The sequence below is a fragment of the Zosterops lateralis genome (genome assembly GCF_965231275.1).
Source record: "Zosterops lateralis genome assembly, chromosome: 1".
In the NCBI taxonomy this organism is placed as follows: domain Eukaryota; kingdom Metazoa; phylum Chordata; class Aves; order Passeriformes; family Zosteropidae; genus Zosterops; species Zosterops lateralis.
Genome location: NC_139762.1, coordinates 31,044,107 through 31,057,305, shown reverse-complemented (window position 1 = coordinate 31,057,305; position 13,199 = coordinate 31,044,107). Strand labels below are relative to the sequence as shown.

General features: G+C 34.5%; 1 protein-coding gene across 2 annotated transcripts in view; it reads right to left on the bottom strand.

The window, feature by feature from the left end:
- AHR (aryl hydrocarbon receptor) overlaps positions 1 to 13,199 on the bottom strand; it is a 63,105-nt gene that overhangs the window by 14,389 nt on the left and 35,517 nt on the right. For both annotated transcript variants that reach the window (XM_083867963.1, XM_083867964.1), the window contains 3 exons: positions 9,468 to 9,583; positions 5,905 to 5,994; positions 3,991 to 4,114 (listed from right to left, as the gene is read on the bottom strand). In XM_083867963.1, coding sequence (XP_083724089.1) covers positions 3,991 to 4,114; positions 5,905 to 5,994; positions 9,468 to 9,583 — 330 coding nt within the window. The remainder of the gene's footprint in view (positions 1 to 3,990; positions 4,115 to 5,904; positions 5,995 to 9,467; positions 9,584 to 13,199) is intronic.

Genomic DNA, 13,199 nt, shown 5'->3' with positions numbered 1-13,199 from the left:
GGCTATGGTACTTGAAAACTGAATGTAATTTATTTTAAGTGTTTTTTTTTTTTTTCTTTGGGGCTTTTGTTTGTTTGGATTTTTTATTTATTCATTATGTTTGTCAACAGCCTAGATTCCGGATCAGTTGCAAAGAGAAGAGTTCTCAGCAGAGAACATACCCATGGTTCCTACAATGGCAGGATCTGCAAAAAGGCACAGCAACTACAGGAACTGAGTATTCAAAAATTCAGTAATGTATTAAACTGTGAAACTTACTTTCCATACAGCCAGGTGAAAGCAGTAGCAATAAATAAAAATCAGCAACTTTAGGAAACCACCATAAAAAATCAGAATGTTTCTCCAATGAAGGCAAAATCACCCTACTAAACAGTGAAAATATTTCTGGGCTCTGCTGATCAAACCACCATATTTATCTCTCCAGGTATACCTGGAGTACTCATGTTTTGGGGGTTGTTTGTTTTAAAAAACACTCAAAGCCACGTTTGTTAACTAGGATAACAACATGGTATCCTTCCACCTCATCAGGATGAGCATTTGCTGCTAAGTGGTATTTACAAAACAGACTTAAACATTTGGAATATAAAGTAAAACCAGAAAGTAAATCAATAAACTTTTGATAGAATACATATGTTTTACATGAGGCTGCATATACAGAGATACCAGAGCATGACTACTCACAGCAAACTTAGCAAGACAATCCTGTTTGCAATATATATTTTAAAAACAGCCATTCCCTATTCTATTCCCTATTCATACATGCAGAAAATTAAGAAAAATCCAGTTTAAAAAGACATTTTATGATAAAATAATCTTTAATTTAAAAAGTAGTCCATGCACTCTCAGAGAAATGATTTTCAAGTATGGACAAAATAATAATACAGATTTTAAGAACCCATATTGACCTTCCAGACATGGAGATGAGGTCAGGGAGAGCATGTCACTTAATAATACACCACATTATATTTTCTGAAAAATAATTTTGTCTCATGAACAGCTGGAAAAACTTACAGATAGGCTCAGAGGTTAGTACACTGGCAGAACAAACCCAAAGGTAAACAAATCATTACCAAAAGCCAGTTCAATTTAATCTCCTGTGAATTCAAGCAACTGAATTGGAGCCAAATGAGATTGCTGATGTCTTACCAATAGGCCTTGCAACCTACTTAAATCCTATAAGTAGGCTGAGTTATCCAGCTTTTCAGATAAAATCAGGAGATACCTTTTTTCCTAAAAGAACAAGGGGATGATTGCAAGGGCAATTTTTGCTGAATAAACTTCAAGATATGGAGAAAAATAAACCTTTTTTTGTCCTAGCTGGTAGTGTGACAAAAAGGGATAATCTGAAATTACAGCCATCTGAAGAACTGTACTGTCCAGTCACCATGAGCAGATCCCACAGGCAGGCCAACTCAGGTAGTTTTAGTCCAAGACAGTTACCATATAACTTTGAAATTAGAAAATAAGAAATTCCCACACTTGTCATATGGATGGCTCTCAACAGACAAAGCAAACTTCCTTTGCAGAAATTTTTATTATAAATTGCTTAATTGATGCTGAGAATTTTCAACACTTCTGAGATGGTGCTTCTCTAACAAGGTCTCTGAAGAAGCAATGATTATGAAGGAAGAGCATCAAAGATTTGCAAACCCTTGATGCAGATCTAGTACCCAATAAGCAGTGCCAAGGTTTCTGCTGGCGTCCTTGGCACTGGTAGGTGTGTCCTTCAGCATTTCTGCCACAGGAGAATTTCAGTGCTATTCTTTTGATAAATACAGAGCTGAAATTTGAAGGTTCAGCAAGTCCAGCTGGATCCTGTGCAGTTTGTCAAGTTCCATAGTAAAATGCACATTTCCCCAGTGTGAGAAAAGCTGTGGTGAAAGAAGTGGCTCCCAACAGGAGGGGAACAGAACTCAAAACAGGAGGCAATGGGCTTCAGAACTGAGCCTCCTACACTTGTGAAAGCAACACTGCTGCACTTTTCCAGGCAGACAGAAGGCAGGAAGGTTTTACTGCCAGGATCTTGAAGTGACTCACTGTAAGAAGGCAGAGAATCTTACAGAGCATCTACAATCCCTGGAGCAAAACTACCAGTTAACACTACAGGGGTTAGAACCCATATCCCTCATAAAGCTCACACTAGATCTCATCAATACCATAGAGCAACGTGCAGAACACGCAGTGCATTAAATGCTTGTCTTAAACTCACGACCATATGGTTGCGCAACATGAGAAGTTCAAAAGATAATCCAGACTTAATGCCCCAAAGCAGATATTTAGGACTGAAAAATCAGAATTTTGCAAACTTCTCTGGGAACAAGACAAGGACTGGGAGGCATGTCTGGGAAGCACAGTAAGAGCTGAGGAAACCACTGGTTTACAGCACACCAGAGTATTGAGTGAGAAATAACCAATCCAGGCTAACTGAAGCAGAATCAGTTCCCAGATTCAGGATGGAACCTGTGCCCTGAGCACAATCTTATCTATAAATATTTACAGAATGCTAGCTGAATGTGTTAAAACAGAAATAGATTAAATTTGCAAAAATAGAGAGGATCCTTATGGTCATAGCATTATCCTTTGCTATAAATCTGAATTCAGTCTAAAAATCCTCAACATCTAAACATTTTATGCCACTTGAGGCTCAAAAGTCATCATTGAATCATAGAATGGTTTGGAATAGAATGGACCTTGGAGATCACCTAATTCCAACCCCCCCACCATGGATAGGGACATCTTTCAGTAGAGCAGGTTGCTCAAAGCCACATCCACCTAGGTCCTGAATGCTTTCAGGAGTGGGGCACAATTAGCAGTTTTTAGCAAGCTAGAAACACAAGATACAAAATAAAGAGTTGTCTGTAATCCTACTCAGCACTTCCTGTTATTTAGTCACGTATACTGTAGAGGCCACTCCAACCTGATGTCATACTTTTCAAACAACCTTTTCTAAATTCATATGCACTTGCTTAAGGTCCATAGAAGACAATTTCACTCCAAAGCAAACAGGATGAACATCTGGTTTCTGAGAACTGTACTCTTTGCTGTGCTGAACTGTACTATTAAGCTACTGCACAGCTAGTTAACTAGTAGAGATTGATCTGGAGATGATATAATACCATTGATTGCTGAATGAAAAACTGAAATATCCTGAGGTGTGTTACAAACACAGTAACTTTTCTCTATCAAATCGTGGCATTTCCATGCTCTGATTTTTTTAAAAATTAAGTCAATTTAAGGTTTATTAAGGAAATGGACTTTTTATGGATTAACAAACCCCCTATAATCAAGTCACAGTAACAGAATATTTTACATATTTAAACAACCATTTGGCATGTTTAAACAACTGTTGTGCAAAGGAAGCATTAAAATCGAGCAGTTGTCTCAATGGCTTTGTTGTCATTATGATGCAGACACATGCTTCCTGTATTACACAAAACTACCTGCACCCACACATCTTTGCTCTGATACTCAAATGCAATGTGTTTCTCCCTTGGTTGTTTCTCAGTATAGCAGCTCACTTAAGCATCAGCCAGTAACATGTGACAACTCTGCTCTAACATGCATATTACTTGATCTTAAAGGCTCATCTATTTAATCTTTTATTTCTCTTCCCTTTTTATCTCCAAGAGAAGTACTGGTCTATGCAGCAATGAATGCACTATTCCCAAAGTGACACTGTAACTAGCACATTCTTAGACTGATCAGTCTAAGAAACATTGCCACCTATACTCAAAATTAAAGTCTTCCAATTTAAATTATAATTAGTATTTTAATGTTGCTGTGCTGTGAATAACAGTGATTATTTAAAGTGCAAAAAATAGTAATATTCACTGTTGGCTAATTGTGTCCGTAAAATTCAAATAAATTTGAAAACCACTATTTCTTCCTTTATTCATTTGAAATTATCTAACCTTTTTTATGCAGACAAATTTAAAAAGCCTAAAAAACAAACAACTAATCTGACAGGCAAACAATAAATTCTGTTTTCACCTTGTACACTTGGTCCAGAATCGCCTGACTGGGCAGGATTTAATGCCCAATGGAGCTGTCGTTGAAACTCGGGTCTGTCTTCTGTGTGAATCAGTTCAAATACACTCTGGTGTATAATATCCGACTAGGAACCAAAGGAGAAAGGTGAGGAAGAACAACAATAAGAAAATCATATAACAATACGATACAAGCTGTCTGATTGACAATGATGTTATGGACATAGCAAAATCTATTTTGCTCAGAGATAAATACATACAATCACATGCAGGTGGCAAAGCTTCATTAAATAATTTTTAGTAGCACAAGGAACAACTCTGTTACACATATGACTAAACATGGGAAACAATAATAAAAAATATTGCCTTGGGAAAAAAAAGTTACATTATGTCAACTATTTTTTAGTTGCTTTTACCTAAGAATGCCTGGAAACGCTATGCTTAGGTTCTGTTTAAATTATTTAATTTTATATACTGGTAAATAAAGTACTTGCCAGCTAGTACTTGACTTAATACCCTATAGGTGCTACAGGAATACAAAAGAAGCTAAAGACCCTGAACCAAACTGCCAAAACTAAGTGCAGATTACAAACTGGATTTGTTTGCCCGAAAAATTTGTAATTTCTTAAGGATGTGCTAAAACATGTAATTATTAAGCCCTTATTCCACTACCAATTGTGTGATTAGGAATGTGATCTAAATGGCAAAGGCTCAAGAGCAGGGATCAGTGCTTAAAGGAATTTAAGGGGGGAAAAAAAACCACTCAAAATATTCAAGAAAAGACTCAATTGACTGAGAAGAGTTAAGATCCCCATTTTTGGCATGTTTCAAAAGCCCAACCATTATATAAATAGAAAATATTTAAATAAAACATAGATCTAACATAATTGAGATGAAATGACAAAAGCAGAAATATATGTCAAATTTTGCTATGATGAATTTCATAAAACAATCAGTATTTTCCAGAATAAATTGCCAGAAATGCTAATTTTTGTAACTTTACTCCTATATCATGCAGTTGATGTGCTGGCATTACTTCACAAATGTTATACACAATTTGTTTTCCAAGCTCTTTTCTTTTTTCATTCCCCAACACTGATGTAATATGTAATCCCAGGAATAACAGTGGGATTTTTTAAAATATTTTTTTTTACACAAAATTTCCCCAATCTCTTATCAGTTACCTGAAATTGCAGACCAAGCAAGGTTTCTTGCTATTTTTAGACAGCAGTTGAATCTATCAATATGCAGTATCCACAGATACACATTGAAAACTATAACTATCATCTTCATTCTATCGTCTTCCCATAAAGCAATCCCAGGAGTTTTCTAACAAAGGCAGAATATGCCTGCTCTGCCTCAGTCTTTACTACCTTGGCACCTGGTTTTCAAGCCCAATGAAGTCAGCTGTAATCAATCAGCACCATAAATAGTAAAAAACAAATGCTTGTTTTGAAATTAAAAATTAAATAAATAAACAGAAGCAAGAGAACAAATTCTAAAAATACCAAAATCACTCACTTGATATTTATAAATCTCAGGGCATATGGAAATAATTTTTCATGAAAGGTTTCTATTAAAATAATTACCTTCCCATTGAATTATGCCTCACTCAGCATCATAAACTGGGTAACACCACAGTATAAATTTCAAACAGTTGTTCCAGTAAAGAATAATTAAGTGTGAAAATTTCCTATCTTGCCTAACTCAACTTTGGAAATTATATTCCTGTTGTGCTTGGCCTGACATCCTAGCTATGTAAGCTGATAGAAAAGTAATATGGTTACAAAGTAATTCAACCTAAAGAACCTGAGATTTTTATTACAAAAAAATTTTAAGACCCTAAATATGAATTTAAAACCGATGTCCCCTGAAATTAGGCAAAACCTCTGAAAAAAACCCAAAGAAATAAACTTACTTGTTGGAATCCCAAGTAGTCTTGGATAGTAGAAGAGACATAAAAGACCAGAGCATCGGCTGTAACAACTAAAACAAATCCATTTAATGCCTGGGGAAGAAACACAGCAAACTATCAGCTTCAGAGATAAAATTCCAAATAATTACTGTGGCTCTAGGTCTACCTACACTGTAGTCCCCCAACAAAATGTGAAGCATGCAAAAGCACATAGCACGAATAGAAGGATTCCTCATTGCATCTCTCTACAGTATATGTGTTAAGATGATGAAAACTGGATCTAATGAAAAAAAACCTAAAAACCTAAGCTTCTTTTTTTATTCAGTGGAGAAGTCAAACTGTGTTGATGACTTTTAAATACTCTTGATTGTACAAGACAAGGGGACTGTACTATGAAGAACTATAAGTTCATCTAAGATCAACCACAGTTCACAATGCTTGTGTAGCTTAAGCCTTGGATATCCCCAGCTGCCCACAGCACAAGTGAAAGCCTTGTCACAAACCCAGTCCCAAAATCCATTCTATTCACAGTACAGACAGGCCACTGTGGACAGGAAATCAAGATCCCCTATACAGTCCAAGAAAACATTTTATAGTTTACTTAAAATAGAAAACCTCTGCAAAAGTGGACTGTTACAAGTAAACAATGTTTTTGAAGAGATTTCCCCCTCTGTGGAGCAGCAGACCAGGCGGCTCCACACTCCGAGTCACGCAAAGGGCATTTATCTGAACTCCCAATCAATATGGGCCATGGCAATTGTTGTGATAGCAAACAGTACATTTGTGACTTGGCAGCTCATCTGAAAGGTGCCGATCTACTTCCATGGATTTCGGTCAAGATTTAACAAAAGGCAGTCTCTAGGGGCTGGATTGAGTATATTGTGCCACTTAATTTCCTCAGCTGCATTCAAAGACAAATTTGGCCAGCATACTCAAAACACTTTTTAAAAAAACCCTCTTTATTTATGCAGAATTAGTGTACATAGAAAATATAAAGTAAGTGTAGGATATCCTATACCTTACTGCAACAAAGTAGTAATACATAAATTAAATATCCGATTAAATGACCAGTCTTTAAATGCTGTGAACCACTCCGATTTAATGTGTAGATATTATTTCATCTACTCTCATAAACAGTTGTTAGCTCTATAAAAACTCCTTATAAATTTAGTAAATTTTACGTGAATAAAGAATGGGCTAAAAAAAAAAAAATCAATAATAAGCCGAAAGCAAATAGCACAGCCAATCCAAGAAATCTCAAGTGTTTACACAGAATCCTCGTTTTTGATGAAGCTTGCAGTAATTTCATGGGAGCAGAATGCCGCAGTGGCAGGTGCTCATGTCCTCTGCTGACCCTGTTCTGCAGGGCATTTCACCTCAGCTGCTTGACATAAAAAATCTGCAAGCTGCACAACATCTAACTTTGTCTCAAATGTTAAAATTGGTTACTCTGGTCCATTCCATACAGAGCTACCTACACCTTCTGTACCTGGAATTCAATCACATTTTGCACTGGCCCTGGTACACAGTTCATCTCAAACCAGGACTGTTATTGAGATAGTCATATGCGTTATTTAAGCCAAAAATTCTGTAAAATGTATATATCTGGATATACCAATAAGTGAGAGATGAATTTTGATGGAGGTTTTTGCAAAATGCAATCCAAAAATAATTACCTTAAAACCTTAATTAAATTCCTTAGTGAATTTATTATTCTGGAGAACTGAAGAATTTGTGCCTCTAAAAATAACTCTCAATGCTCCTAATAAAGAGGTAATTAAAAAATTATTCATCATGGTTGAGAATTAAGTTTTAAAAATTTCTTAGAGGTCGTAATTTGTCTTGCATTTTTTATCATAAACGTGCTTGGGTTGTAATAGATTTTGTATTTAAAATAAGAATTTGTAGTAATTTAAATAATTTTAAAGGAAATTTAGCTTGCTTTTAAGGAAGGCACATTTACGTATTTGACTCTGTGCTTCCACAATATATTGAATTGGCAAAACAGTTTCTATGTTGGAAATTAAAGACAATTTTCTGTTTCTAAGGAAGCAAGCAAAAAACTAATGAACAAATAATAGCAAATAAAGTGTTTTTTCATTTCACCTTGGCAAAACCAAAAGAAAAAGTAGGGAGATAATAAAAGGAAAATGTTCATCATCAGTCAATTTATTCACCTGTGTAACGCAAAAGACTTTAGCGCCTAAGTAGAAGGGAACGACTTTATCAGTATTTACAACTTACTGATTCCCACTATCTTCTAGAAAATTCTCAATTTCATCACACTCATGAGTTGTTACATAACCCGAGAAAACTTCATCTGCATATTCATTCTCATAATTTTTTTCATGCATATAAAATATTTACAAAACAAATTAATTTAAGACATTCAGTTAATTTACTTACTTCCCAGGAGAGGAAGAATTTTCAGTAACAACTATATTCACTTAATTTTCATACTGGAAAAGAGTTCCCTCTTATAACTTCCACTCATAAGTTATAAAAAACCTCCTATATTGCAGATGAAATAGATGCCTCCAATATAAACCATATATTTCAGCTTTTTAGTTTTTTTTTCTGTTTAAAAGAAAGCTGTTCACTGGCAGTAACTCCACAACACTTTTTTCTCATACTTTATTAAGATTGGAAAATGAAATACATGCCCTAGTCTTTTTAGTTGGCTAGAAAACAATTTTTAATTAGTATCAATTTAAAATAATTGCTTTGCGGGATTCTTAGAACCTCTTTTCATTTCTAGTCTTTCAACACTGAAATTAATTTTTTTCTAAGCAAACAATTGGCTCTGACTGAATGGTTTGCCACTTTGGATAGATAGATCAGTGTGAAACCTGTGTAGAAGACTGACTACCAACATATTTCAAATGGAGCTGCAGGTGTCCATAAAATCTATTTTGTGAAACTAATGAGAACACTGTAATATCTGTATTTCTAATTTCTTCAGTTTAATCTGGATTTGGTAGTATACAATTATCCATATGCTTTGACACTCTAGGACATTAAAACAGGCTACACAATTAAGAAAATCTGCACTTTTTAAATTAATATTTTTCATTAATTCATATGAAAATTATCCAAAGTATTTTAAAAATTGTCCTGAATATACACTATGTATGTTGTGTTCTTTCCGACCACTGAGAAAGCAAGATATTTCAGCAAGCCCAAGGCCTTTGAAGGAGAAATTATTTCTTTCAGACAACTAGTCATCAAATTTGCAGTAAATTAGTAACTTATCTGGTCCTTATAAAAATTGTTCCTTTATATTAACATCTTCATTAACAACAGAGGCAAAGAGATGGGGGACCCCCCATAAATGACTTAGAAACATTGAAGAGAAGCCCATATTCTAACATCCACTCTGAAGTCTCTACTACAAAAAAAAAAAAATCCAAGAGCTGTTTAATATCACCCTAAAGAAAATGAGGAAAGAATTTCACAATAAGAAAACTTTTTCTATCTCATAGCTGAGAATCTAGTTTGGTAAATACAGGTATTTGGGGTTTTTTTAAATTTAAATCTTTGTACAATATGTCTATGGCAAAACATACCTGCAATAGGAGTTCTCCTTCCAGGATCTGCATCCCTTCTCCACATTTTCCAATTCTAGAGGTTTCCTGAATGCCATTTCTTTCTGGTCTGGTAGAGCTAGATGATTTTAATGCAACTAGAACAAAGAAAAAAAAATTGAGCAATCTTTGAAAGGCTCTTACAAGAAATTTAGGTAGCAATCTGCTATTTTACGTTAAAGAAAAATGTATATATATGTATATATAAAATAAATCCAATCTAATGAAATATTTTTGTTTCCATGTCAGAATTTTTCCTTTTAGAGTGAACTTTCCAATTTTGTCATCCTTCTCTTTTCTATATATAATACTTTCACAACAAAATCATTAATATTACAAACAACCCAAGCCTCATTATTTTAAACCCTTTTTCTTTCCTCTCCTTTTCTTTACTCTAAGACTCATTTCTAGTTTGCCACTCTTGTGACAAACAAAGGGCGCTTTTGTTTCCATAGTTCATCCTCCTAATAACGATAGCAACTCTGTGTTAACGTAGGAAAACACTTGCACTTATTCTTATCCCACCTAATTTCAGATATCAAACTATGGTTCACCAGACAGGTAAACCTGCTCTAGACCTAAAGCTTCCTTTGGGGAAAGGATGGAAAGAAACATGAACCCTAAATGCATGCTAAATAGCAAAAAATCCCAAGGAAACAAAGAAAGTTATTTCAAACAAAAAGGAGTAGGTATTTCCTGTCATAGTTAAATTTAAATCTTTCAAACAACTAGGCACTCTTTCCAGCTTCAGATAAAATACAATAACAATGAATCATCATTATTCAGATCACAAATATTTCTAATTGAAAGAAAAAATTACCCAATGACTAAGAAATAAAGAATCAAATTATATTGATACGAAGTTCCCAAAAGACATTCCCATCTCTGCATCCTTCTAATAAACAAGGTGCTACCAAATAAAACTACATACTCAAAGATCACCCATTACTCAGAATTCACCTACTTTTCAAAGCTTAAAAAAAGAGGGGAAAAAAAAAAAAGTCTTCAAATCTGAAATTAGTCTGTAGTGTCTAAACAGCTTAAAATCACTTGAGCAATTGTACCTTAAACCTTTACCATAACACTAAAAGCCACCACCTCCAAACCCCAAAAATTCTATGCTGCAAAGCAAGGGAAATTTAGAATAAAATAAAACCTACAAAACAACTGCACTTCTGTAAAATACAAGTTTCTCATAATAATGGGATATTCAGCCTTCAAAATTCAAATGATTTTTCAACCTGCTGAAAATCTTCATTTTTCCACTGTTCAGAACTTTAGTTGAGAATCCTGAACAACTTCTGTTCACTCACCTTTAGATTACATTATTTTTACACTACATATATTAACTGAAAGATAAATGATGCCTTTCCCATTTTTTTAAGCTATCATGGCAGCTAAGAATTTTCAAGCCAGACAGTTTTCATTAAAATATACCTCAAAGGCACCACAGAGGAAAAATGTGTTCTAAAGAGACATTAACTAATTAATCAGATCAGAATGTATCTAAAGGTTTGCTTTGAAATTAAAACTCTAAGGCTGTTCTTCCTACAAGGCAGTCAAAATATCCTGCAACAGGCCACACGGAGGAGAGTCTCAAATTCATGTGAATAGGTTATGTAGCCAATTTTTTTTCTAGCATTATTTCAAAAGGATCTATGGAATAGTCCCTAAACATCTCTGAAGCAAACAGGCAGTAGAAGAAAATGTTTCAAAATTTATATCATATGATTATTGAAAAAGTCCACATTCGGTGAAAGCTGCAAGTAAAGACACCTAATCATCCTTGCCATTCTGCAAAATACTGTACATCATTAGATACAAGTGGGTTTTTTCTTTTATAATGTCTGGTAGGATAAAATACTGTCAGAGAGATAAAAATCTATCTGAGCTCCTGTGCTCAAATGTAGCTGATGCATTGGTGGCTATATTCCTCCTAACTTTCAAGGTGCACCAGAGGTATGTGTGAAGTTAAACATTTTCCTGAACTGGAATCTACAGCTTGTGCAGAAATCAGAATGTGGATGGAATCAAGCTGTTTACAACTAAGGCACATGGAAAATTGCCAACAATCTAGACTAGTAAAAATGGAAGATACAGTGGAAATTAGAGCTGTATATCCATAATTTGGTATACAACTCCTAAAAAAAAAAGAAACAAACCCAAATTTACCTTGTTCTGACACATAAATCACAGGCCTGTTAGTGCTTGCTGCCCAAGTCCCTGGCACTGAACGACCCCAGATACCAGGATGCACACTTGTAATGTGTCAAATTGACACTTCTATACTGTCAAATTGAAGGCTACCAAAACCAAGGAACCTTACATCACGGGAGGACAACCTTGCCAAGCAGATATTTTCAACAGACTTAGACACACAATGATGTGGCCTCAGAAACACCAGCTAGAGATTTAATAATAGGTAATAGAAAGGAGAACTAAATCTTAAAAAGCATAACTCATCCAAAAGTAATATTACAGTCAACATCACCTAGCTCAAAAGTAGCCATGTTTGTTCTGCTAGTTCTCATAGTCTGTTTTACTCATGTCATCAGACAAAATAATCTCAATAGTTCATTACTTTAGAGTCTTTGAATCTCTGAATTAAATAGAATTCATCATGGGCTAACCCCTCTCAATTTTCCTGCACAGGAAATTAAAACATGAATACTCCCACAGAGTAAAGAGGAAAAATCTGTACATGTACTCTAGAATCTATTCATTATCAAATTACTTCTCAGAATTTCCCATTAATAATTTTAAAACATTAAAAAAAAAGAGTAAATTTTCTTATACTTGTAAAAAAAAAAACCAAAGTCAAATGAGTAACCAAAAAAAAAAACTCAAACCAAAAGACATCTGTTACAATTTTAGCAGGAGGGTTGGATTGTAAGCACCTGCTTTCCAAGTTGGTTAATGATTGTCATTTAATCCTGTATCCTGTGTCCAGCAATAAGCACCATTTCCATTGCCTAGACTTCTCTGACTTGAAGTACTGAATCTCAAAGACAACTAGACAGTGATATTTAATAGATTTTTCTAGACAAAAATATATATATATATATATTCTGATACATTTGTTTTATGATTGTGAAATGCTTTAGCACCCAAGCCAGCAAATGTAAAAAACAGTTGTTTTTACATAACATATACAAAGATAAATTAAATAACAATGGTTACATCAGTATTTACCAGCTTCTTATCTCTGGATTTAACTGTTACATCCAGGTGATAAGAGACTTACATGGAGACGTAGTGTACTTTACTAGACTAACAGTATGGAGTGGGGGGAAAAAAATGGTTTGACGCACAACTACTTTTTCAGGCCTGAAACAGAACTCTAGCAATTGAATTCTAACTACTGTCAAAAGCTATCTTTCCTTTTAAAACCATTTAAGGATTCATTAAAAAATTATTTTCTATATATAAGGACAATAGTTATTAGGTGATTTTCCTTCTTTCCAGGGACCAATAGTCAGTATAAGAAACTGCATGAGTTACAAGCAGCTTGCTGAATCAATTAATAATTCATGATAGATTAATTTTATTAATTATCTGCTGAGATATTCAGACGGTAATCTAATATGAGGAAAATTACCACCACCTCATTTAATCTCTATGCTTTCCTTCAAGAGAGCCTCTAGTCCAAGATAAAAAAGGTCTTTTCACCTTCAAACACCTGTGATCTCCAGGGTTTATATTTGGTATGTATGA